The sequence below is a fragment of the Gambusia affinis genome, linkage group LG10 (assembly GCF_019740435.1).
Source record: "Gambusia affinis linkage group LG10, SWU_Gaff_1.0, whole genome shotgun sequence".
NCBI lineage: Eukaryota > Metazoa > Chordata > Actinopteri > Cyprinodontiformes > Poeciliidae > Gambusia > Gambusia affinis.
The window spans coordinates 17590506-17615348 of NC_057877.1; the positions used below are offsets into that span (position 1 = coordinate 17590506).

The 24843-nt window shown below is 37.9% G+C and overlaps 2 protein-coding genes across 7 annotated transcripts in view; both read right to left on the bottom strand.

Moving 5' to 3' along the window:
• LOC122838725 (arf-GAP with coiled-coil, ANK repeat and PH domain-containing protein 2-like) overlaps positions 1–1129 on the bottom strand; it is a 55040-nt gene extending 53911 nt beyond the window's left edge. For 4 of the 5 annotated variants that reach the window (XM_044129629.1, XM_044129628.1, XM_044129630.1 and 1 more), the window contains exon 1: positions 682–1105. In XM_044129629.1, coding sequence (XP_043985564.1) covers positions 682–734 — 53 coding nt within the window. In that variant the 5' untranslated portion in view covers positions 735–1105. Of the gene's footprint in view, positions 1–681 lie in introns of all 5 variants that reach the window. The other variant, XM_044129631.1, reaches the window with a different exon arrangement.
• Positions 1130–2114: 985 nt separating this feature from the next.
• On the bottom strand, positions 2115–22915 carry ppp1r2 (protein phosphatase 1, regulatory (inhibitor) subunit 2). 2 transcript variants are annotated; one of them, XR_006371940.1, is made up of 7 exons: positions 22517–22899; positions 13709–13816; positions 12608–12694; positions 9286–9377; positions 7114–7305; positions 6212–6318; positions 4423–4558 (listed from the first exon to the last, which is right to left on the bottom strand). XR_006371940.1 is itself a non-coding variant. In XM_044129633.1 (6 exons), exons 1-6 carry the CDS (start codon positions 22645–22647, stop codon positions 4539–4541), a joined length of 630 nt encoding a protein of 209 aa, XP_043985568.1. In that variant the 5' UTR covers positions 22648–22915; the 3' UTR covers positions 2115–4538. The 2 variants fall into 2 exon arrangements, 1 of the variants encoding a protein (XP_043985568.1); XM_044129633.1 differs by lacking the exon at positions 6212–6318 and having other exon boundaries at positions 2115–4558; positions 22517–22915.
• Positions 22916–24843: the final 1928 nt, after the last annotated feature.

Sequence of the window (24843 nt, forward strand, 5' to 3'; positions counted from 1 at the left end):
AATAAACATCTACTTAAAGGTTCAGGAAATGTTTTTGATTCAGGAGAATCTTGTCATTCCTTCATTTTCTGATGGATTCAATTGTTTTTCTTTTACAGGAAAATCGCAGGACAACCACTCAAATAAGTTGTTGATTAAGGATGCACTTTTACTATAGAAAATATTAACATTCTAACGTTCAAAACTTACATTTTAAAATATTTTCAAAATGTTTAAAACCAGCAGAGGAGACTTTAAAGTTGTGACTGTGCACATTATTAAACTGTAATAAACAGGTAGTGTGCTTGTAGTCTTCTTGGAGTAATATAATTGGGTAACATGCTAAATCATTAATAATTAAGGATATAGTACAATGCACTGTCGTGTCAGTTCAGGCTACTGGCACAGCCAGTAATTCCCAACATTCATATTTAATACATTTTCCTATCTCTACATAATTTATGGTGAAAAACATTCCCTTCGTTTGGTCTCACCGAACAACTCATTGAGTTTGTTTGGTTTCTTTGCCCCACCAGCAGCCTCCCAGTCTGGATCCGGCTTTCTTAAGGGACAAAAATAGAAGAGCAGCAGGCAACAACAAGCAAGCTCCTTACTGCTGATCATCGCGCTAACTGGATACTTTACACCGCATAAACAAATATCCAGATAAACAGGGAAAAGACGGAAATTATAGTCGCTCACCTGAAGCGTGGGGAGTCTTTCAGACATTCCTCAAAGTCCACGGTTATTTTCATCTTTGCTGCAGTTAATTGCGCCTGCACAACCTGCTCTCTATGTTTGATTAAAGGCAATAATCCAAGCCCAGTGTTTCTGGCTAATTAGCTTGTTCGCTAGCGTTCCTGATTCTCCGTCCGACCAGCTGGCTCCACTCGGTCACCGTTCCGCTAAGCCAGCTAGCCTCAGAGGCCAGCAGCTACCAACAAGAAGTGGCTGGACAACGCTCATAAACGACGCTTTTCTTTGTGAACGAGTTCACCCCACAAAAAACTCCCGTCACTAATCTGTCCCAAAAGCGGAGGTCAGTACCGAAAACAGAAAGTGTTGTCCAGTAGCTCTCATAGCAGCCCGTAGGAGAGGAGCTTTTCTCCAACAGATCTACACTCAAAGATCGTCAATATGGAAAGAGTGCTCACATTCTCTGGAACTAGGTCTATAAAATCCAGTCGGATACTATGAAACGTATTTTCCTCATCGCCAAAAAGTGTTTGAATGTCGTGTTTACGTAATGCATTTTTTTCCAACTGACAATTTGATAATATTAGACAGCTACACAACTAAAACATGCGTTAAGTATGTTATTTATATGAACATTTTAACCGGAGGTAAATGTGGTCGTTCGCGTTTGTTGAACATGCACAATTCTATTCAGTTGTACAGTTGATGACACAATTGCACCATACTCACACAGAAAGATAGAGATAGATGATCTACATGTATTTATTGTATGTCTATATAAGTGTCAGAAAGTCTGCAATAAAAATTTTTTAGTGTGTGTTGTGTTAAGGGCCAGCGTTTAAGAATTGAAATGAGTGATAGGTCTATCTTTGAATACACAATCTTTGCGTCAGTTGACAGGAGCTTCCTGATCCTTAAAAAAATCCTCAGGAGCCGTTTTCAGAATATTTTAAGCTACTCCTCTGTATTGTGCATCTGCGCACGGACAAACAATGAAAGCAAATTTTAAATACTTTTGAACATTTCTATTGTAATTCAATGACGCACCGCGTTAAATAAGAGGTTTCCCCGCTTTGATTTGATCAGTCTCACGCTTTATCCCAATACTTACTAGAAAGCCTATGGAAACGAAAGATTGTGTAACAGCGCCATCTGGTGGCAATTTAGATAGCAATAAAACAAAAGAACTTCCTGAAATAATTCTGTAATTGATTTATCACTTTTCACTCAAAATTAAGGTTTTTTGTATGTTTACACTTCTATTTAAATAGACCAGAACTTCATAAAAGTGACTTAAATTCATTTGTAAAATAATAAAAGCAAAAGTTTCATCAGTGTCAGAATAGATTGATTGCTCATTTTTAAGTTATCACCAAATCAAAACGGGCATTTATCTCATTCAAACTGCTATGTCCAAAGCAAATGAATCTCACACAGGCTTCTAACAATGTTTGTTTAATGACTGGAAAAAAACAAAACAATATACACAACTTGATGAGTAAGAACATGCAGACAGGAAATTATAAGAGAACAGTTTTGAGACACATGACGGTCATAAGTAGAGAAACATCAATAATCAATCAATTTTGTTTTCTTATTTTGATTTTCAAATTATTAAATGCACCATAACTAAGTCCCACCATTTTAGGTCCATAAATGCATCAACTAATATCAAGTACTTTGAAGCATCTGATTTATTAAAAAAATCTGATAAAGGTTCGAGACATTTGCTTTGATGTATAGCAAATGTAAATGGGGATAGTCTTGTAATTTCTTTATTTATCATAAACTTTGTCAAACAACTTGCAGAACAGTTTTTCCCTCATTTTCAATATCTAATCCCTGGGGGAAATAATTGGAATCGGCAAGTAAGATCTAAAAAAACAACAACAAAAAAAACTGAAAACTTGCCAGAAAATATCTGATTGGTGCATCTCTAGATCAGAGGACTGCATAAACATCTATCCACCTTAGAAAACACAACAGGGGAGGTGTAATGCAAAACAAAAACAAAAAAAGAGGCAAAAAGTATCACGGAGCTTGTACACTAAACACACAAGTATATTAAGTCATTAGAGGCACATTTGTCAGGTCACAACCACCTACAGGATGATCCATGTCCATTGTGTTTTGTCTAAAATGAGAAAAAGTATAATCTCTGCTTCTCTAATCACACTTTTTCCACAAGTTTACAAATTAAAACAGTCGTATTGTCAAAAATTTCTGTTTCTTTGCTCAGATACTCATTACATTTGCCAATCTCTATATTCGTTAGTGTGCTTCTAAACATGAGGGGGAAAAATGCACAGAGACTTTGGCAGGAGTCGTACCAACAGCTGTGACCTGCAGTATTTCCGCAACATAAAGCTGGACGTGTCCGGTCACAGTGGGGCGTTAAAGGGCAGCGGGGAAAATAAAGAGATAACATAAGACATGCTCATGATTCCTGCATGCTTTTTCTACTCCATACTTAACTGAGTTCCTAGCGTATGCGGCCAAGTCCTACAGTCAACATGAGAGTGACTGGCTTTCTTTTTCCTTTTAAGACTATGCAGTGACACATGGCTGAACCTTGAAAGAGAACTCAAGTCCTCAACGCAGCTCCAATGAGCTGTAGTGGTTTAATTCGTCTCCGACGTCCTCCGACTTCGGTCAGTAGCATTACAATCATTTCCCCCTGCCCTATGATGATCCTGAGCTGAGTCATGCAAGCAGATCAAACATTGTAGTCTTAAAATGAGAACGTGGATTAAGCCAGGTTAAAAAAAAAAACAAAACAAAAAAAAAAAACCATTAAGCAACATTGTTCTGACTTTCCTTCAAATAACTTGGCACAGCTCAGACTGTTCATCTAATTCCTATTCATCGGGTCTATCAGTAGCACATACCAAAGTTCAGTAGCAGCACTTCCATACAGTCTCTTCTCGCCAACTTTACAATCAAAAATACTGTAGCTTTTACACAGAGGAAGGAAAACACGGACAACCGAGCAGCTTGTCCTGTCTTATTCTTCAAGGAAATTATTTTGAGGGGATGAAGGATTCCAGTGAATGAAAAATGTACCTCAAGATGTCTGGTGACATTTAGAAATTCTTGTAAACTGGAAATGAGAAACTAAAAATGAGCATCCAAGTGGGACAATCAAGAATGAGTAAAATGGTCCTCCTTGAAAAATACCTGTTATTTTAATAAAACAATTTGGACTAATATATTCCCCAAACCAGTAATCATGTCATGTCAATATTATATGTGGAGTATCCTTGTTATTTTAGCAGTTTAACTATTTGTAAAGACATGCAACCAGTAGAAATGAAATGAAGCGGTGTGATTGATCAGAAAGGATAAACAGGAAAGAGATCCGAGTTGCAGCCACTGGAAACTCCATCATGTGACATAAAACCCTTCAGAGAGGCCCGGGGGTTTCCCCCTGGCTTCTTCCACAACCAACAAGCTGTTTCAGCCAGAATAAGCTCAATGTTGTGAGGTTTTTCTTGTCATTTTTTATTCTTATTTTTAAAAAGATTTTGATCCTCCTTTCAGTGTCTGAGTCATAGGTTCTTCAGTGCGACATCAGTCCAGGAGAGGTGAGAGGAGGGCATTCTTGGCAACAGCCTTCGTGTGTGATTCAGATATATTCCTGGAGCTGAAAACCATTTTTAAAATTAAAAATAGAGGTTATATTGCACAGTTTTATGAGAATACTGGAGACAAAGAGGGGACCGGTAATCTTATTGGCTGCTGGGAGATGTTTGACAGGTGGTGAAGCGGTGTTTGCCTTAACGTCTCTGCTTTCAGTCACAGATCTGATGGGCGGATCTCGCTGAATCTTGATCTGTCACGGCGCTGACGGTGGGAGAAGTCATCTACGACTCTAGGGAATCAGCTGGAGGACAGACAGACAGGAATAAACAAAGGTAGATGCTTGGTATACACAAATATTTAAATATTCTCTAGTAAAATCTTTTGTTCCCTCCTCATTATACTCCTTGGTTTCCATAGTTCAGACTGATGTCATCAGACCAACATGATGACATGCCCTTATGTTAGATGCCGCCATCTTGTTTGACAAGCTCTTTTTTTTTTTTACACATTGTATTCTACAACATATGGCAATAATAATTTTATTTTTTTTACATATGAGAATAGATTACTTTAAGAGCAAAGTCTAATTAATATGCGGATAATTAGACTTAATATCACCAGAATAATATTGTAATATTAAGACAGAGTGGCGAACCAGTTCAGCATTAAGAGCCAAATTAAACAGCAATTTCAAGATTAGCTTTATACCGCATTGCTTGCTGAAACAGTTTTGTCCTTAGTTCCTAAAGCTAATTGGGTCACCTAACAGTGTTTCTTTTTTACCAGTATCTCTGGGTTTGGTTTGTACTTTGTTACAGCCCCTGGTAACAGAGATTCTTTCACAATGATTAGACTTGTTTAAACACAGTAAAATCTCATTCAAAGACATAAAGAAAACTTTGGAGCTCTGTTGGAAGTGACCCTTGCACTCTTCACGTCACCGCGTTGCGCACAGCATTGATTGCTTTCATGTGATCAGAACCGGTTTACTTTTCCCTTTAGTGGCACCAGAAACTGCTGTACAAATTCTGATATCATGTTCCCTTATTTGCGCAGCAGCAGCAGCGGCAGCAGTTTGTTCTGCTTCACTCCCACATCTGCGCCACAATCCTCTGAGCCTGGGTGTGGCGCAAAGTGTACCAACGTGACATAATGCAGATGCTAGAAATATAGAGACCTGTTGAGGAAAACTGTTACCATGGAAACAGATTATATTCATAAACAATTCAGATTCCACCAAAAATCTCTCCTCCTAGACCAGTGTTTCTCAAACTTTTTCAGGCCGAGGACCACTTACCCTTTTTACAAACACTCACGGATCACCTAATTTGAAATTGGTCCCGCAATAACAACATCTTAATATGTACAACCTGAAATGAAAATATTAGTCTCTTACCCCATTGTCTTTATTCATCCTAATGTGAAGGGTAGTGCTGTTTTGTAAACGTGAATGGCAATGATAAAACCATGACTTGCTTTGGCAAAAACAAACATTTTCTTTCATCCCTACATAAAAACTTTATTTTAGGTGTTAAGATGCAGTTACTCCGCGAGGGGTGCAGCTTTGTTCATCTAGGTCTCAAGTCTGAGACCATGCAGATCTAGGTCTAGATCCACCTAGATCTAGGTGGCATGCTATTTATTGCAATAGCGTTCAAAAACAAGACTTCTGCAATTCACTCTAAGAAATTTCCCACCGGTACCTTCAGCTTTTCTTTCAAGTGACCCAGTTTTAAGCCATTTATCCATTATCATTTTTAAAAAGAAATCCTTTGGTTAACTAACTGTGTGCGTCAGACTTTGAGCTAACCTCACGGCATGCAATACCTTGCAAACCACAAGGGAGTGCCCACGGACCACTAGTGGATTGGGGACCACAGTTTGAGAAAGACTGTCCTACTCCAACAACTACTGCAGACTTGTAGCGCTATCTTAATAGAATTAATTTCACAACCTGCACTGCACGTTACGCTGCTTCTGCCTTGAAGGGGTGTGGGAAATTTCAGATTCAAAGAGCCACACAGGATCCGTCAAAGAGCCGCAGCATGCGGTTTGCCACCCCTGTGTTAGGAGAATGTAGTATTAATTTTATGAGTAATCCAACACGAAAATTACAAAAAATTAAAATGAGGAATGTTGAGCATCTTGCGAAGTTGTACTTTGGTATCGGGAACAAATTATTATCAGTAGGAGAACTTTGAAACGATTGAGCAAACGACGAGTCAATTTTGAAGAAAGAACCACACAGATTAGCTGGTCACATTATATCTTGATAGCTTCAAGATATAATCAAAGCTTTTATCTCATTAAAAAGGCTCAGAATTTCATGAAGTTCTTTTGGTAAAAATGCATCTTTATTCTGCCAATATCATGGCCATATTCTCATAATTAAATAAAAATTCTTGTAGTCTGGCCCTGATACTCTGTTGTACAAGTCATGGGAGTGATTGTTGAAATAAAAGCCACTTTTTGAAAATATTTTCTATCATTTGTATTTTTGTTTTGCAAGAAGAAAACTAATCGATTAAAATCGGATCTGGAATAAAAAATCTGATGTTTTTAAGTCAAATCGCTCAGCCTTAAAGGTCGTGTGTATTTTTATACACACTGAGCGATCACAACACGCTTTAGTCACCATGACGATGAGTTATCGCTCTGATGCTCTAGTGTCTGGGAATATAATCCATGGGGAAGCAGAAATGGAGCGTAATGAAATTTATACTGATGATGATGATGAGCAAAACCATTATGTCTGATCATTTTAACCAACATGTTTACTCATTCCTCATGTGGCCTCTGATGCTCCCTTTCTACAAGCTCTGATGTGCAAAGGTACAGTGTCTCCCTTCTCCTTACCCTCCTGTGGCGGGTCTACACTGATCTCCTCCGTGTCCTCTGCGTTGTCCCTTGAATCCTCTGTGTCATCCCTCATCTCTTCATCGTCATCATCTTCTTCTAGTTCTTTAGCAATGAGCTCGCGAGCCAGCCTTATGTTCATGGCCTCATCATAGTGCATCTTCCTCATCATCTGAAAATGCTTCTTTTTGGCTGAAAGGAAAAACAAAAAACGAAATTACTTCAGAAAACACTGACTGTGCGGACTTGTGTGTAATTATGCATGAACTCAAAAACCTGTGATTCATTTGGATAAAGTTCCATCCATACTGTAATCAGATTACACAAGCACCCCTATCGCTGCTGGGGAAAAATGCATGCCCACACCATGATGCCGCCACGACCACTGACAATGTGAGGATGATGTGTTCAGGGCAATAAACAGCGGTAGTTTTCTACAACGCTGAATTTTGCATGCAGCCCACAACAGTTCAGGTTTGGTCTCACTCCTGCATATTTGTAGTTTGGCAAACTTACAACGGAATTAAAATGAATGCTAATCGTAATTAGTATCACCACAGTTTCGACAGTCCAGAAACATGACTGCTTGGTGAACTGGTTTCTCTAAGTTGCCATCAGGTCTGAGTGTGTGTGGTTGTCTGTCCTGTGGGTCTCTGTGATTCCCTGTGATGGACTGTCAACCTGTCCATGGTGTATCCCAACTTCCAGCCGTTGGGGAACGGCACCAGCTCTACTACTGTTTAAGGATAAATGAGAAAAGACAACCGACGGATGAGAAAACTGAGCCGCTTTTGCTGTTTAATCGTCTCTACAAGCAATTGTTCTTAATTGGTCTGAAAAACTTAATGGGATTCTGAACTTTGTACATTTAATACAAGCAAGAGAGCAAGACTCAAAAGTCAAAAGAGGCCGCCGTGACGTTTTATTTCTAATGCGCTTAACCACAGCAAAACCTTCATCCATCAACATTAAACCCCACAGTGATCAAGAAAATCCTCAGATTAGTTTTAGTCGCAGTATATTTCCTCTTCGAAGAGCGACACAGATCGGCCTCCACTCTGTACCACAGAGCATGCTGACATTGCTCACCTGACCCAGCCTCTGCTGCTGGGTCACATGTTGAAGTCTGTCCTCCTGGTTGTGTGTGGAACCTGATGAAAGCTGCTCAGCTAGCGTGTTTTGGTAACAAACATCTAAGAAATCTAAAATAAAGAGATTCTTTCACAAAAAGCATTTAAATATATCAGAAAAAAATAAATGCTCTCAATCTGGGTGAAGAAACCATCCAGTACGTCCGTGAACAGTCGACACTTTCATCTTTTTCCAGCAGGTGGCGTTAATCGGCACATGGATCAGCATTTACTGAATCTGCAGCTGTGATGCTGAGTGGCATCGACTTGATTTGCAGATTTCCCAGAATGTATTTATTTATTTCAACCTTCCGGATATAAATCTGAAACCCCAGTGATCGGTCTGAGTGGATTATTTCAGTGGAAGTACAGTGTGTGTCCTCCTCCACCTCCACAGTCGGTTCAATTATGAACCTGAGAGCCCGAAGGCGGGCGAGGTCACGGACTGGTTAAAATCCTGCTGACACGCTGTGAATGGATAGTCTTTGTCTGGAGAGCAGAATAAAAGGTCAAAAGGATCACAAAGACGACTTGAGGACTTTTGATGGAGACCTTTTGTGCCGACACTCCACTGTGGAGCAGCACTGAGTCACCCTCACAGCTGCAGAGGACGCTTTATATTAAGACCATGGCTATAAATAGAAAGGTGAACAGTGTGGTGCCCTTGATAAGATGGAAAATGAAACCTGCAACTACTGATACTGATCCAGAATCTCCAAGCAATATAGTAGAAAAGTATTCCTAAACTCTGATACCCATAAATGAATCCAGGGCAACAAACTGCCTGTAAACGTCCACACACACATACACAGGGAGAAGATGCAGACACCAGGCCAGGATTTAAACCCAGGATCTTCTTGCTGCAAGTGCTGCTGAGTGAATGCTGCGAATGTAATCTAATCTTAGTATAATTATGTGGTTGTATTGTGACAAAATGTGAAAAAAATCATGAGGTCGAAATAGTTCTGTAAAGCACTGTTTACTATCTCACCATTATGACAGTATTGACTGAAAAACGCCCAATAAAAAAAAAAAGCATCACCTTCCACTTGTGGAGTCAGCTCCTCGTCCTCCTCGCTGCTCTCTTCCGCTTCCTTCATGAAGCGTGGCTCCACCCCCTCAGCTGCCTCCAGCCTGAAGAACAAAGTGAAGCCGTCTTAAATATCTCCCAGAAGCACGTAGAGAGTAACTGAACACACCAGCCTTCAACAACAATGCAAAGAGATCCAAACTCTTACTGCATCTCAATATAGAAATAGATGTAAGAGGAAGACGTTAGCAGGAGAAAAAGTACATTAGATGATGGAACAAAAGGCAGAGTGAACAGCGTTAATGACTCACGAGACTAAAAAAAAAACAAAAACACAATTTACTATTCTCACCTCTCAGCCTCACTAAAAGTTTCAACAGGGTTAGACAAAATGAATAATGGTTTATGGTGAATATGTGGAAGCGCCTGAGGGAAACTCCCCTACACTGTGCTACTGCTCTCCAACCAGCTGGCACGAGTCACTGCAGGTCAAGAGTTAACATTTCACTACAGCTTCAAAGTGCTCAAATAATTGTGTTTGATGGGCCAAATTGGATGGGATAGAACAGCTAAGACAGACAGAAAAGGAGGAGTGAGAATCTGTAATGTAAAAGCTTGAATAATGGGAGGATGATGAAAGGAAAAGAGCAGCAGCTGTCGGTGCTGTCTGATGGGTTTAGTGTAAAACAAAACAGGGCATTCATTACAAAAGTAAACAACGGCAGCTAATTGACTTGCAAGCCTGAAGCTAATCACTGAGCTCTCTGCAGCATCCAAACTGCCTCATCCAATCCCAGCTTTAATGCACTTATGTAAGGATGATGGCCCAGAGCGAAAAACACTCCTCAGGCTCCCATTAACATTCTGCTGACAGCTTAGAGTGGCAGATAAATATTTCTTAACCCAAATGGACCATTAGGACCTAAAATGGCACAGAAAAAAGATGTAATCCATCCATTTATTCACATTTGCTGTACGTAGCGCATCAGTTGTTGATTTGGTAAAACATCTGTTCTTTATTAGTTTGTAAAGAGCTTTTTGATCGTGGCAGCAAAAAGGGAAATAACAATTTAAATTAGAACATATGGACTGTTTTAACACATAAATGCCTTACAGCATCGACGTGTTTCCATCAGTAAAGCGTGTTCAGGACTCTGAGTAAAGTGTGTTCTTACAGCCACCTGGAAAGCTCGACATCACTTCCCTGGAATGCAGGAATGTTGGGAAACACCCTCTTTATTGTCTGATCTGCACTTGTATGGAATTTCATTGAGAGCCAAAACTAAATATTTTCACACTGAAACATATGAAACGTTTCGCCGTTTCATGCGTGAAGCAGTAATTACACATCTAAAAATCTTAAAATGACTGCAAGATGTTTTCACATCTTGCAGTCATTTTACAGCCACAATCTGCATTGTGTTTTTTCTGGATTATTTGTGACAGACCAGAGGAAAGGAAATATATGGTTTTGAATTTATATTATAAAAATTTCAAAGGTGTGGCATGTATTTGCTCTGACAATCTCAAATAAAGCCCAGTGCAAACAACTGGCTCCCAAAGTTACTTAATAGAGTTAATTGATGTAATACTCTTCTCTAAAGTGGCAAAACTACATAGCTCACAGCTCAATTAAAAGAAACACAGAGAAGACCTTGTTAACTCTGGAGGAGCTGCAGAGCTCTAGAAAAAGAATCTGTCAGCAGGACAACTATTAGTTACGCACAAATCCATTTAGACTCAGCAGAAAGAACAAAGTGAGCCAAACAAGGAGCTGTCGCATTCGAACAGTAAAACTGTACAAATGTGTGTGGCGAAGACCAACTGCCTACAGCACATATCCCTCATGGAGATCCATCTAAACAGAGTCCAGGAGGTTGCTACACCCCTGATGGAGAGAACCCTCACACCCCGGTGCATTGGGAGATTCCCGCTGCTATAAGCTAGAGACTTAGCCTTCACTCTCTAATGGCAGAGTCTCTTTCTGGATAGAGTCTTCCCCATGTTAGCAACATAAACAAACAGTTGATCACATAACATGTTCAGTGAGGGATTGTCCCAACAGACCTTAAGCTCCCAAAACCACAAAATAAAAACCTGGTAAAAGTGCACGCAGGGTCAAAGTTTGTGGTGTCCAATCCCGTCTCTTAAAACTGCAGGAGGGTTAAAGGACGATAAAACAGTGAACTAATTCAAACAAGTGGTCATAAAACCTAAAGGTTCCTATTTTTTCATTGTACAAATGCTCCAGTATCCAAGCGTGATCAATCTGGCACCGAGCCTGGCCAGACTGATCATGCCTGCTGTTGCTGCTGATTCTCCTCTTTGGTTCATTACCAGTCTTTGTTTCCTGGGTTGTCACTGTGGCTGTTCGGCATGTTGCTGCTGACTCCAAGTTACTTTGTACCACTGGGGCTTCACAGCTGAAGCAGAACAACTGTCTGCATTATTTGTGAAGCTACATGTCTGCATCTGCCAGTGAGACAGTTGTTTGTTTAACTGTAGTGTAACAAGAAGTTGCCCCCAAGTTTGTTAAAGGAGATACAGTATACCCTCATTTCTAACTTAAAACTTTAATAAATGTCCGGTATGTTTTGATATCCTGCAGTACCAACGCTTTCTTAATCCCCTTATTCTTAGATCTCGTTTAATTAAAGTAGAGAATTGTCCATGACTTGGTCAGAGACATCAATTACTCATAATAGGCTGTGGGATTTGTTTCTATTGTATAACAGAGAATAAGACTGACACCTGACACTAGCACACACAGCAAAACCAAATCAGCTGTCAGCAAGCTAAAAACACTCGACAGGCAGTTTTGTTCTTAAATGTTTAAGTTTTCCTTGTCTGGGTTTTACTACAGCAAGATGATGAGTTTTTTGTTCTGTTCAATATCTAGAGACTGGGCCAGCTTTTCATGTCTCTGAGCAATATGTTTTGTCTTTGTCATGTCCTTTAGTAGTAGAAACATATTCCCACAGTGCAATTGTCTTTGTGTGGCCAATGATTGTTTATTTAGACAGATTTATTACATCTTTTCATTCTTATTCCATTGTTTATTTTTTTCAGGATGATCAAACTTTAACATCAGTGTGTTTTGAGCATTCCTACCGAGTATCATTTGTTTACATTAAACTAAAATCTAAAAAAATAAAATGACAAAATCCCTGGTCTGACCTTGATTACTGTTAAAGGTGTAAATATTTTTGAAATAGGAATCTGCTGGGAGAATCCAGTGAAACAGGCCTGCAGCATCATGGATCCTTCTTTGTTGTTTTGTTTGTGTTCCCTTTTATTTTATTCTGTCTCCATGCATTCATGTTTCCGTCCTTACTTTGAGGCCAGGTCATCAGGCGCGAGCCCACCGCCGTGGCCTTCTGAGTCACTGAGTGAGCCCTCATCATCATCGTCCCCAACCATCCTGAAAACAGAAGAGCAGCAGGGGAGAAAAACAACCAGAAACGTCAACAGGAAGAATGGAGGAAGGATAGAAACAAGTTAAAAAGATTTTTTTTTAAATAAAATAAATAATTTATTTGATCTCGGATTATTTATAGATCTAATTTTCCAGAAAAAATAATCCTAGAGCAAAAGAAGTAAATCTATTCAGTTTAAAAATCAAATACCAGTTAAATTAAGCCTCTTCAGTTTATAATGCTCTAATTTTACTAAATTGGATTTTTAAAGTGCAACCACAATTTGAGTCTTATTTAAAAAAGCAATTCAGTCCAATTACAATTAACTTAATTTATTACAATAATCTTATTTTGTTAAATTCTGCGTCTAACGTACAGCTGTACAGAGTTGTCATGTTTAGGAAGCTGACTTTATAATATTACAACAATCTCAGTTCAACCCATTGCTTTTAGCTGTGCAGTTCTCTCTGCAAGCACAGAGCATGTAGAAAGCTTCCACAGCTTTTCACGTTTTGTGCATCTTGTTATGCTACCAATTCCAGAACAAATTTAAGTATTTTCTTTCTTAAGGTGAAGAACTTTTGAAAATAATTTAATAATAATTAAAAAACAACTCTTCATACACTACACTTTTTCATGCAGTTTGAAGTGGCTGACAGGGGTTTCCCTTTGCAAATAATCTCCAATCAACTGATTTAACCACAAGTGGACTCCAGTGGCGTTGTAGAAACATCAAAGAATGAACAGTAGGGACAAGAACGGAGCTAAAGTTTCATTGACTTTGAAAGATGTTTTATGTTCATAATTTTCAGAAACAAATTCCACTGTACTGCAAATACGTCCCAGATATGTTGCAATTTAGAGCATTTACTTCCAAGTCTCTAAACTAACATATATATTTCATAATCAAAAAAATAAAGCATGCCCCAAATATTAAATTAGTGGAGACTTGAACAAAAATACAGTGCTGTTTTAATTATTGAATCAATAGATTGGATATTATGAGCATATAAATAAACCTGTTATAAGGTGTGCTGGGTTCTTCTATCTTCATCAGGCCGTAGTCCTTGTCTGGAGGATGATATGTCGCCAGGATGTTCATCTCATCCCATTTGGCAGATTTCTTTCTGTAAAGAGATTAAAGAAAGAAAAAAAGGGAAATGGTGTTAAGAAAAGAAGGCCCAACACAGACAGACACCCACTGTGTGAGGACGGCAACACACCGACCGTCAATCCACCGCACAGAAACCTCAGGGGCGAGAGTCCAGATATAATCTAGAGCAGAACGTGGCCCAGTTTTGAATAAAACTGCATAAATTTAGGGACACACAGACAAAAACCCAGATACATCTCTGGTACAAAAATAACTGAATGATTACGGGGTGAGTGACTTATTGTTTTGTTGTGTTTTTCTTTTTTCTTTTTTTGTCATCAACTGTGAAACTCTAAAGGACATAACGATCCAGTTAAATTGTCTCCTTCTAATAATTTTCTTCATATCAGAGTATTTTTGTTCTTTTTAACCTTGGCATTTTTAGTTGGACATTTTACGTTTTTGTACACTTCAGTTTGATTTCCTAAGCAAGTAATTATACATTGTTTTTAAGGCTTCGGAAAACATCTCTTCCCTCTTATTCAAGCTGATCTACAGCACACACTCCTTGAATAGGTTCATGGAAAAGGTTGAAAGCATCACAGGAAACAGGAAAGCAGAGGGGGAGAGAAGGACGCTAAATCAACCACCTGCTGCCTGTAAGCCTTGAATGAGCCTCCACTTGTAGTCAGAACTGATTCGTTCAGAGTAAATACAGCTAAAATACTGTCAGACAGCTGATCATGGAAGAACTTCAAACTCAGAAAAGACATTTTTCATCAACTGACTCCACAGATTTCCTCCTCAAAAAGATCTCATATTTTCAGAAATCAAATTCTGACAGTTAGCAGCAAACATTTTGAATGTGACTATGAGTCATTACATCCAGCCTTAGCAGACATAGAAAGCCACTCAACATCTGGTTAGATAAACAATGCTTAACTAGGCTACTCAAAGGAAAACAAGGCTGTTATTCTGAACATTTTGCAACAACATGTGACTTATTCACAAGTTGTTGCAAATTCAATGGTGCTTGATACCATAGCTTTATTAGTGTTTAGCTGCATTTGAAAAAGGAAGTCAAAATGCATGCCACGCCATGCCATGCTCCTTTGTGTTGGTCCATCACATGAAATCCCACTAAAAACTATCAACATTTTTTGATGTGAAATGTGAACAAAATGCTTTCTGGTTGCACAACATGAACCAGAAACCTCTACTCTAGCTAAACTGTGTCAGCTCCTTTAAATGACTCAGAGATATTCATCATAACAAAAACACAATGATGGAGCATCGGCAATTGTAACATTAAAAAAAATAAATACTTTGCTCCCCAAACACTCGTAGACACTAAATATAGAGCATACTCTCTTACGTGATAAGGTCTACCGTTCCAGGGTGGTCAACAGCTGGCAACATAACGCTTCAGGGAAACTCATTAAACAGAGTGAGTCATCTCTGAGAGCAGAGCTGCACTATCAGGTAACTTCGCCAATGTACAGCGAGGCAAGGTTGAGTCTGGTGCCCCGCACAAAAACACCGCACTCGACGCTTGCTTCGCGCGGGAGCAAGGCGCTCATCATGAATACGCTGCCTCCAAATACAGCACCCAACCAAGAGAAAATTGGTGCCAGCAAGAGCCAGAGGGAAAAGCTCATCGATTTCACATTCAAACCTCCCGTCTGACTGCAAGACTCTGGTTAATTGGCACAGATTTCATTAAATATGAAATATGTCCCGGTCTGCTTTAAATATTTAAGGGAAGCAAAATTTTCTGACAGCTCTATTTCACAATACAATATGTTTTAATATTGTATTGTATTTAATTGTAGATGACTACAGAGACAAAGTTTTGTGCTGGTCAATGAAAAACTATTTGTAAAAACAAAAAATCAATTTCCTCTCCTATTCATCAAAACAGAAGCTGGGTTGCCCACCTCGAATAACTTTTGCAAAGTAAGCTGTAAACTGTGCTTTTCATGGTCAGATTATGGAAAGTCAGACTCACCGAGAGTCACTCAAACAGCCCATCGCTCAGAGAGGAGAGATTCATTTTCATGGAAGCAGCCATAAAATATGCATCACTACGTGTGAAGCCTACAGGTCACTATTACGTAACTAAATAAGAGCAGCTAATAAAAAAGGTGACAAGTAATTCACAGAACACAAGCCCCACTTTGCCCCGACACACAGAGGTGTCAAGAATAACCTTGGCACTGATTTTACATATAACACCTCATGTAGTTTGCAACTGCAAGAAAATGCAAGTATTAGATCAAAGACCCAAAGACCCATTCACAAACGCCCCAGAAACCCCTTAAGTTAGAAAGTAAAAAAAACTAGAAGATGGAATAAGGATTTAACATTAATTGTATACATTTTAAGATAGTCAAATAAAAGAATTTAAAGTCTTACAAAAACAGAATAAATGTTTGTTTTTTTCCCTGGAATTCTATGTTTATAGTCAATTAAAAAAGTAGTTTTTATAACTTTGTATTTGAAAATATTGCTAAGTTTATTACTATTTTGGCCAGAAAATATTCAGAGCAACGATGCAGCTTCATAGCAACAGACTGCAGATCTCTGACCTTTGTGCATCTGACCCTTATCCCAAATTCAATACAATCAGAATAACTATTAGTAGCTGCACTTGTTTTAATATTTGGTGCTTATTTTGGTTCAATGTGACATTTTCTAATAACTCTGATTTCTTTTAGCAACAACAGATCTGCTGGAAAAATGGCAGTCGAATACTTCTATGGATTGCAGAGAATCTTTTACTGTCCAAGAGCTTTTGGATGGATGACCACCACCTACAACTCTGCTGCCAGCATTCAATCCAAATACCACATGGCTACTTATCATATCAACAGTGACACATATGAGGGTGTCACAGTGGTGCGATTGTTTGTATTCTCACCACAGAGACACAAGGATAATTAGTTTGACCAAGCAGGCTTTTCCATTCTGAAATGGCTTATCCTCCCTGCGCATGACTTGGTTTTGTTATTGTAATCAAGCTTCCTCTCAGTGAACCTCCCAGTGTCTCTGCGTTGGTCCCTTGGTGGACGGGGACTCTGTCAGTCCAGGGTTTCATGTTTAAAGCTGGGATGGAGTCCAACTATCCCCAAAACTCTGACTTAGATAAAGAAGTGTGGAAAATGAATGGATGAATCAACAGAGGTGAGCATTACTTAAGATTTTTCTGTCATTCTTGTTATGTGGGGTGTGTAATAATTTGGACTATTTAGGTGTCCCATATGCTTCTGCAGACTACTGTAATACAAATCAACTAGAACTAATCATCATGATGAATCAATTACTGCAACAACCAACTAATTTAGAAATTGATTGACTGCTAGCTGGAGTATACAAACTCAATAGCCACTGGCTGAAAGAACAACACACTCAATCTATACATTTTTCATTAAGAACAAAAGACCTACTTTGTATTGATGTTAGAAAGGGATGAGTTTTTCACATGTTGATGTTAAAATATTTTTTTTTTTGCTACAAATGATCAAGCATGCACTAAAGGAAAACTAAGTTATTGCTTTTTCGGCAATAAAATTTGTATTTTCTTAAGCAAAAAAGGAATTGATTACTTAGTTTGTATTTTTAAATGTACTTTTAATATTGCATAAAACAAACTTCGGTGATTAAATGAAAAATCTTTAGATGGTGCCAATTTTTTAAATTGATTATTCATCATTGTAAGGGAATGAATAATCCATTACTAATATAGTCATTAGTTGCAGCTCTAAAATCAATAATGGAATAAAACATTTAATCTATAATTTTGAAGGTTTCATTTTAGCATCAGAACCATTCTTTAATATATTTTGTTTAAAACTTATGTGGCCTGTTTGTTTTAGCGACCTAACAAACTGTTTTTTTAAGTAGCTGCTAGCAGTGTTCAGGCCAAGACACCCAAATTTTAAAAAGTACATTTCAGGCCCTACAGAAGCATTCATTAAGCAGCTTCGTGCATCTGCACACCGCAGCAGATTTTAGGCCACCAGATCCTGACAGGAAATTTACGACATAAACAGACAGGTGGTAAATTAAATCCCCTGTGGATGGTACATGTTTGAAGAAGCAGAATATGACATCCTCCAGAAGGATTTAGGAGGGCGATGTGATCTGTTCTGAACAATTAATTAATTTATCAGACTGACAAATTGTTATTGGCTAGTTTTCTCATGAATGGCTCAGATCTGTGATTTGCGCCTTAACTGAGAAACTTAATTCTTAGTTATTGTTATTTCTCTGATAGGAAGAATATGTAGCACACGTTTTCCCTCTCTTGCTCTATCGAAAACAAAATAACAACAGATTTGAACCTGTCAGAATTAGCAGATAAAATTAAAGATAAAAAAAAACAGGAATTGGTATTAAACAAAAGTGTCTGATTGATGCAGCTCTTCAACAAAAGCATGAAAGGTTTTTGAGTTTAGTCCCTTAGACTCATAAGAAACTAAGGCTGGACAATAAATCAATAACAATATATGTCGCAATAGTCACATTATCAATACCAATAGATAATACATTTGCTAGAATATTAAATATTCAATATAGAAAGTATTCACTGAACTTCAACCCAGAACCGCACAGCATTCTGGGGGATGCTTAGCTGCTCAACACTTCACGGCCAGCTAAGCCAGGTTAGTGGGATCAACTAACTCACTCACTCTTTGGTTACCTAGTAACATACAATTTACTAGCTAGCAACAAACTGTTGAATAACGTACGTAGTACCACTTTCAGGTTTCGCCACGGTGCCTCATAACTGCTTAAAAATAAAAATCGAGGTGAAATGAAAACTGGATAAAACAGGAAATGTCACACCATAAATAATTCAAACATTTAAGTCAATAATCAATAATTATCTGTGTCGAAACATATGAAATACTTGTAATGCGATGCATTTTTCAGCCATACTGTCTCATATTCTATAGAATAATATCAAGTTTAGCATTTATATGTATTTCTTATTTTGAATAATTACAAAGAGCTTGAAAAAAATCTTGAAAAAAGCATGAAAGAACATAAGTTCCTTGCTCATATAACAATGGCACAAATAAATCTAGGGAAATATTGTGTTACCCAACAGACAATCCATAGCCTGCATAAACAGTGTTTTTATTTTTTATGTTTTAAACTTAAAGCTGACAGCAGCAGCACGACGGTCAGCCCTCTTTCCCTTCAGAGGATTTGGCACTTGGCTGCACACAGAATCAGTTTAAAATCTCCTTTTCCTCCACTTCCTTGCTGTTCAAAAAGAAACTATTTTTGTAGCAACACTGAAAACACTCGGTTCACTGCTTGGGGTGGGTGGAGAACCCTAACCATTACCATTCTATGGCCTGGTTTCTCATGCAGCAACTCAGATTACTTCTCCTAATTATCAGACAGTGAAATAAAAAGAGAATACAGCGGATATCCTAACATGACTGTCGAGTGTAGTAAAACATCATCTATAGTGCAAACCTCTTAAAAATTGCATGTTATTTTATTTTAAAGAGATTAAAATCTACACAAACATTTGAAAATCCAACTAGCATCAAACATTTAGCAGCATTTGGCAGGTGGGTGGTATTCGTTCTTCTCTGTGCAGAAGCTCTTGTACTAAACAGCTTGTATTAGGCCTTAAGAGCTCTCATACAAGTGAGTTTATTTTTAGACCCAAACACTTTAACATATTGTAAGCCCCTAGATTAAAACATGATTGCACCAATTTGGATGTCATCGCATGTTGCAGATCCTATTCTGAAGGCAACCTGGAGGAAGGGCTTCGCTTTGTGCCCAACGTGCTCAAGAGAACAGAGTTTCAAAAATGCAAACTATGGAGTAACGAGAAACAAAGAGATAATAATAACCTTGCAACTTATAGAGGCCCTTTAACTGTTGTTTCTTTGTGCTCAGAAATGTTAGTGGAACTCGCAAACAACAGCAAAAACTAAAAATATCCACATCATCTTTTGTACGCAAGTGCTGATGTTAAAATTGCGTGTGCAAGTCATTTCTTTGTTTTATTTAACTATTTTGGTAAAAAATGTATTCTTATATATATATGTATATATATTAATTCTTATATATATATATATATACATACACAAAAAACCATGAAACAGAGAACTCTGCGACGGCTGCGATGGAGAAGATAAGAACAGAAACATCTTTGCGAGGTCAGTGATTTACGGCATCGCACCTCACCGCAACAGTTAAAGTGTCTCTGGCAGAGATATCGATGCATAAGCGTCTGCAGAGCGAGAGAAGCAGCCGCTCCGACACTTATCAGCTGAACCCCGCGGCAACGTGCCCACTGGGCAGCAGAACAGCTGACTTGGCAAAACCAGACCTGCTTTTAATGATCTGAATGAAACTATAGACAAGATTTCCCAACCTGACAGACTTATACGCCATACTATGATTATTTTGCAATTTAAATCAGTCCTGAATTACATTTACCAACCCTCTCGCACTGCTGTGGCGGCGTATATGAGCGATCATTCTGGTAATCAATGTGGAAGTAAGTATTTAAAAATAATAGATCCTGGACAACATAACAGAGATCACGCTGGACTAAAGAGCACAGTGACTTTTTCCACCAGCTACAACAAATACCATGAAACAACAAATAAACTCATCTTTTATGAGCTAGAACAAGTCTATTACGTGAGTGCAAAAGTTAAAGGAAACATTCAGATTTGCCTCATCGCAATAATTCTGTCTTTGTTGGATGAAATAAAGATCAACTTTACATTTTGTGTAATGAGCTGCATATATTTATATGAAATACTCACACAATATTCATACATCGGTTCGGTGTTCCTGCAGCTTTTTTGTTGTATTGAGTGAATCAATACAATACAAATAATTTTTTATACCCCTTTAAAAAAATTCCACAGTATGTCCACTTTACAACAAAATTCTACACATTTTTTAAATGTGATGTTATAGGGAATCATAAAATGGGGCAGAATTGTGTAACGGATCAATACTTTAGAGAACAACCTCTCATTGCAATCACAGCTTTCTTCAATTTTTGATCATTCAGACTGGATACAAAGCGCCTGTCAACAGGTTTTCAGTCTTGCCACACATTTACAGTTGGGTTTAGGACAAGACTTTGACTGGGCCATTCCAACATGTGAAAAATACATGGATGTAAACCATTATATCTCTGACTGGATGCTTTGGGTCGCTGTCCTGTCCTAACAGGTAAAACCTCCCCCACAGTTTCAGGTTCTGCTGCTGCCAAGTGGGCTTTCTTCCAGGATTGCTACATCTTTATCTCATAAATAGTTCCTGCTCCAGCTAAGCAAAATCATTTCAAAGCATTATGCTGCCATCACCATGATTCATCATAATGGGGAGGTTGTTTTCCATCACACTTACTGCTGTGAATTTAGATGAAAAAGTTACATTTTGTTTCATCTGACCAGATCATCTTACTTCACAATGGCTTTCTTGTTGCCACTCCTCCATAAAGGCCAATTATTTTGAGTGCACAACTGATTCTCTGTTGATGTTATTAAATATTCCCACTGGCCCAGCCTTGCAGGTTTAGGCAGGCAGTCACTGTTTTCAGAATCAAATAGTAACTAGTTATATTAACTCAATTACCTTTACCGTACTTGAGTGACTTTTTGACAAAATGTACATCTAAGAGTATTTTATTATGCTGTACTTTTTAATATTCCTTCAGTAATTTTATTATGACATATCACTACTCTTCCTTGAGTAAAATTTCTGGATTCTCTACCTATTGTGAGTAACTTCACAGAATGAAGAACAAACATGTTTTAACCAAAAATTCACCAGATAAATTCATACACCTCCAGTTTTTGTTAAAAGTTTCAGAAGTTTTTTTATTGAAAGAAACTGACATGGAAAAATGTTATTTTGCCTGATAGGAATCATTGTTATATTTGTCCTTAAAATACCTAAATTTACATTTAACTTTATAATTTGGTCTGTCTCACTATACAATTTTTAAATATTAAATCAGTTACTAATAATTTGATCAGTTAATAAGTACTTGAGTAGACATTTTACCAAATAGTTTTTTATTCTTACTTCAGTAATTTTTTGTATGGCTACTTTTTACTTTTACTTGAGTAAAAATATGTTGAAGTAGAGCTACTCTTACTTGAGTATTTTTGGTTACCCTGCCCACCTCTGACTGTGTTTTAACCTAACCACCGATTAGGCGACCTCTGAAATTACTTGAGTTTTATTGGAGTATCAATTTATGAAAGCATGACTTCCCTTCCACTTCACAATTATTCACTACTTTCTTTTATGTCATCAAACAAACTAACATCTGGGGTTGAAATATGACAAAGTGAAAAAATTAAGAGATAAGAACATGTTCACAAGATACTATAAGTAACCCTGTCAGACTCTTGAGACTTGCTGTTATAGAAATGTCGTCAATCATTAATTAACGGTTACAATCCCATCAAGTGACGTGACTAACTTCTTTTTAGCTAACAACTAAGCTAACTAGAAGTGAGCCTTTCTAAAGCCAGTCAATTATCACAATTACACGAAAGACAAAATTTACATCAGGGGAAAAGATGCCATTTGATACTCTAAAAAAGACCTGGAAAGCTTATAGACTCGGAGTGGAAGCTGTTGGTTAACCGCCAAACAAATGTCAGAGCGCGGCTAACAAGTGTTTAGCTACCAGGGTACCACCCTGAGCGGAGCTGAGAGGAAAACTTACTGGTGGTCATCCTCCGAGAGTCCTGGGCCATGCTCGGTCACCTCCGCCGGCGCCTCGTCGGAGAAGGATTTCAGGTTTCTGCCACTGTTCTTGTTTTTCAGGATGCCTTTAATCGGTCGGGGAGCTGCCATTCCCACACAGACTGACACAGAGAGCCAGACCCGCCGGTTGCTTTCTGTTATGTGCCTTTCTCTCTCTGTCCCTGGATTCAGTGATGCTTACCAATAAATTCCTTTATGCGGGTTATTATTTAAAGCCGCAGTCGTTCATAATTAAACACTGTTTAATAAACGCAGGATAATAGCAGACACGTCCCTGCAAGCATGAACTGCTTCTGCATGCCTACTCTTCTGATCGCTGTCTACTGGACAAGATCCCTGCTAGCGGGTGGTTCGGCTCAAAACATCGCGAGGTTTCCGAACTGTGGACCACGACGCCCTCTGCTGGCCTCATATGGAATTTCATATAAAAACATTATTTTTAATGTTTATAAAAGTACATGCAACAAACATGTATTCTAATGCAGGAGAGAGATATTTTTAGAAACTGGCTTTAATCTAAAAATGCCCTTCAAAATGACTTAAAATTCGTTGCAGATGCTTATATTCTAACATTTACTTTAAGGTGCCAGCTTTAACAAATATGGAGAAAACCTATTTTTTTCAGCTTGAATAAAATGCAACAACAGCATTTTTGAGAAGTCTAGATTGCTCCATGAATATTTTGCACGTTGCGTGTGACTGTTGCTCATGGGGAGAGACCTTTCAGTAATCTGAAACTAATAAAAAATAATTTAAGCAACCTACTTGCAAACTGTATGCAGACTATTTCATGTAAAATTCACGAGCAGTAAATATGGTGCTGGTATCAGTATTCAACCAAAGAAAGCAAGGCAGTTGCAAGCCTTTAAAATTGTGACGCTTTTTATGGGTCAGATAGACTCAAGAAATTATAAAGCAGGAGGCAGGGGCCCAATTTAATTTTTTTGTCATGGGGCCACCTGCCTAGTTGTTTTGCGTTGTGGCAAAAAATACCACTTGTTCAAAAGAACATTCATAAGTCATTGAATTTCATGGAGGTAAATTTACATTTTTGGTCAAAAACTAGTTTCTTCTTATTGTTTTTCATATTCTTTTTATGCAGACAAAAAAGTGGTGCATATATAATCAGTAAACATGTCATATTTAGCTAAGTATCCTTCATGTCTCTAGCGGTATTGCAGCAGTTTAGATATTAAAGACTATTTTATTTTGCAGTCATGGAAGACTTGGATTCATAAGTGATTTCTTTTGTGACAATTGTTTATACTCAGCTTCTTCAGCCAAAATTGTTAGTAAAATCTGAATGAAAAATAATAAATAGCAAACCTCCATACAATCAGAACTAACCGTAAGTAACACATATTGTAACACACACTGTATGTTCCTAGCAATGAGAATACTCCCATATTATATCCAGAACATCCCAGGATTTCTCTGATTTGCAACGAAAAGGCTTTGAAATGTTTTTGTAGCACACACAGATAAAGTGAAAACATCTGCATTTCTGTTCATCGCAAACAAGGTGTTTGTGAACTGAAGCTTCATATGGCAATCAACTGTACACATGACCAGTTGTTATTTTTTATTTATCTTAAAGCAGTAATAACACTTTTCTGCACATGACACCTTGTGACCAAGTTCAATGATTCATCCTTGCAAGAAAATATTACACACACACAGTATCTGACTAACCTTGTATACAAATTCTGTATAGATATTGCTTTGTCATTATTTCAGTGGTTTTCCACTTGCAGCTCAGGACAGGAGTTAGCATATTAGGAGATACAGCGATCACAAGACTGAAGGTTCCATAAGTGTGTTAACTTGTATGACTGTCTTTCTTTCTTTCTTTCTTTCTTTCTTTCTTTCTTTCTGTAGCAGTCCATGTGTTTATTGTATTCTCTGTTGGCAAAATCAAAAATATAAATACATTTCTTAAGGCCCTAAGCTTGCTGCGCGTGTTTTTCTTTTTCATTTTAGCCATAAATAAGTACATATAGTGGAGTGAAAAATCTTTGCTTCTTTACAGATTTCTCCTGCTTTTGCTTTTAACTTTAGATAATATTGTTAATGTAAATTGCAATTTAAAAACAATTATATTTGTTTAGTAAGGAGGAAAAAAAGCTACTCAAAGCAAACTGTCTCTATATGTGAAACACATTAAATAACTGAATAACAAAATGTTTGGATTCAGATTCACAAGATATGACAATGCTTAACCCAGTTATGTTGACCCGTAGAACTTGATAATCTCCAGAAAAATAACAAAATTACAACACATGGTGG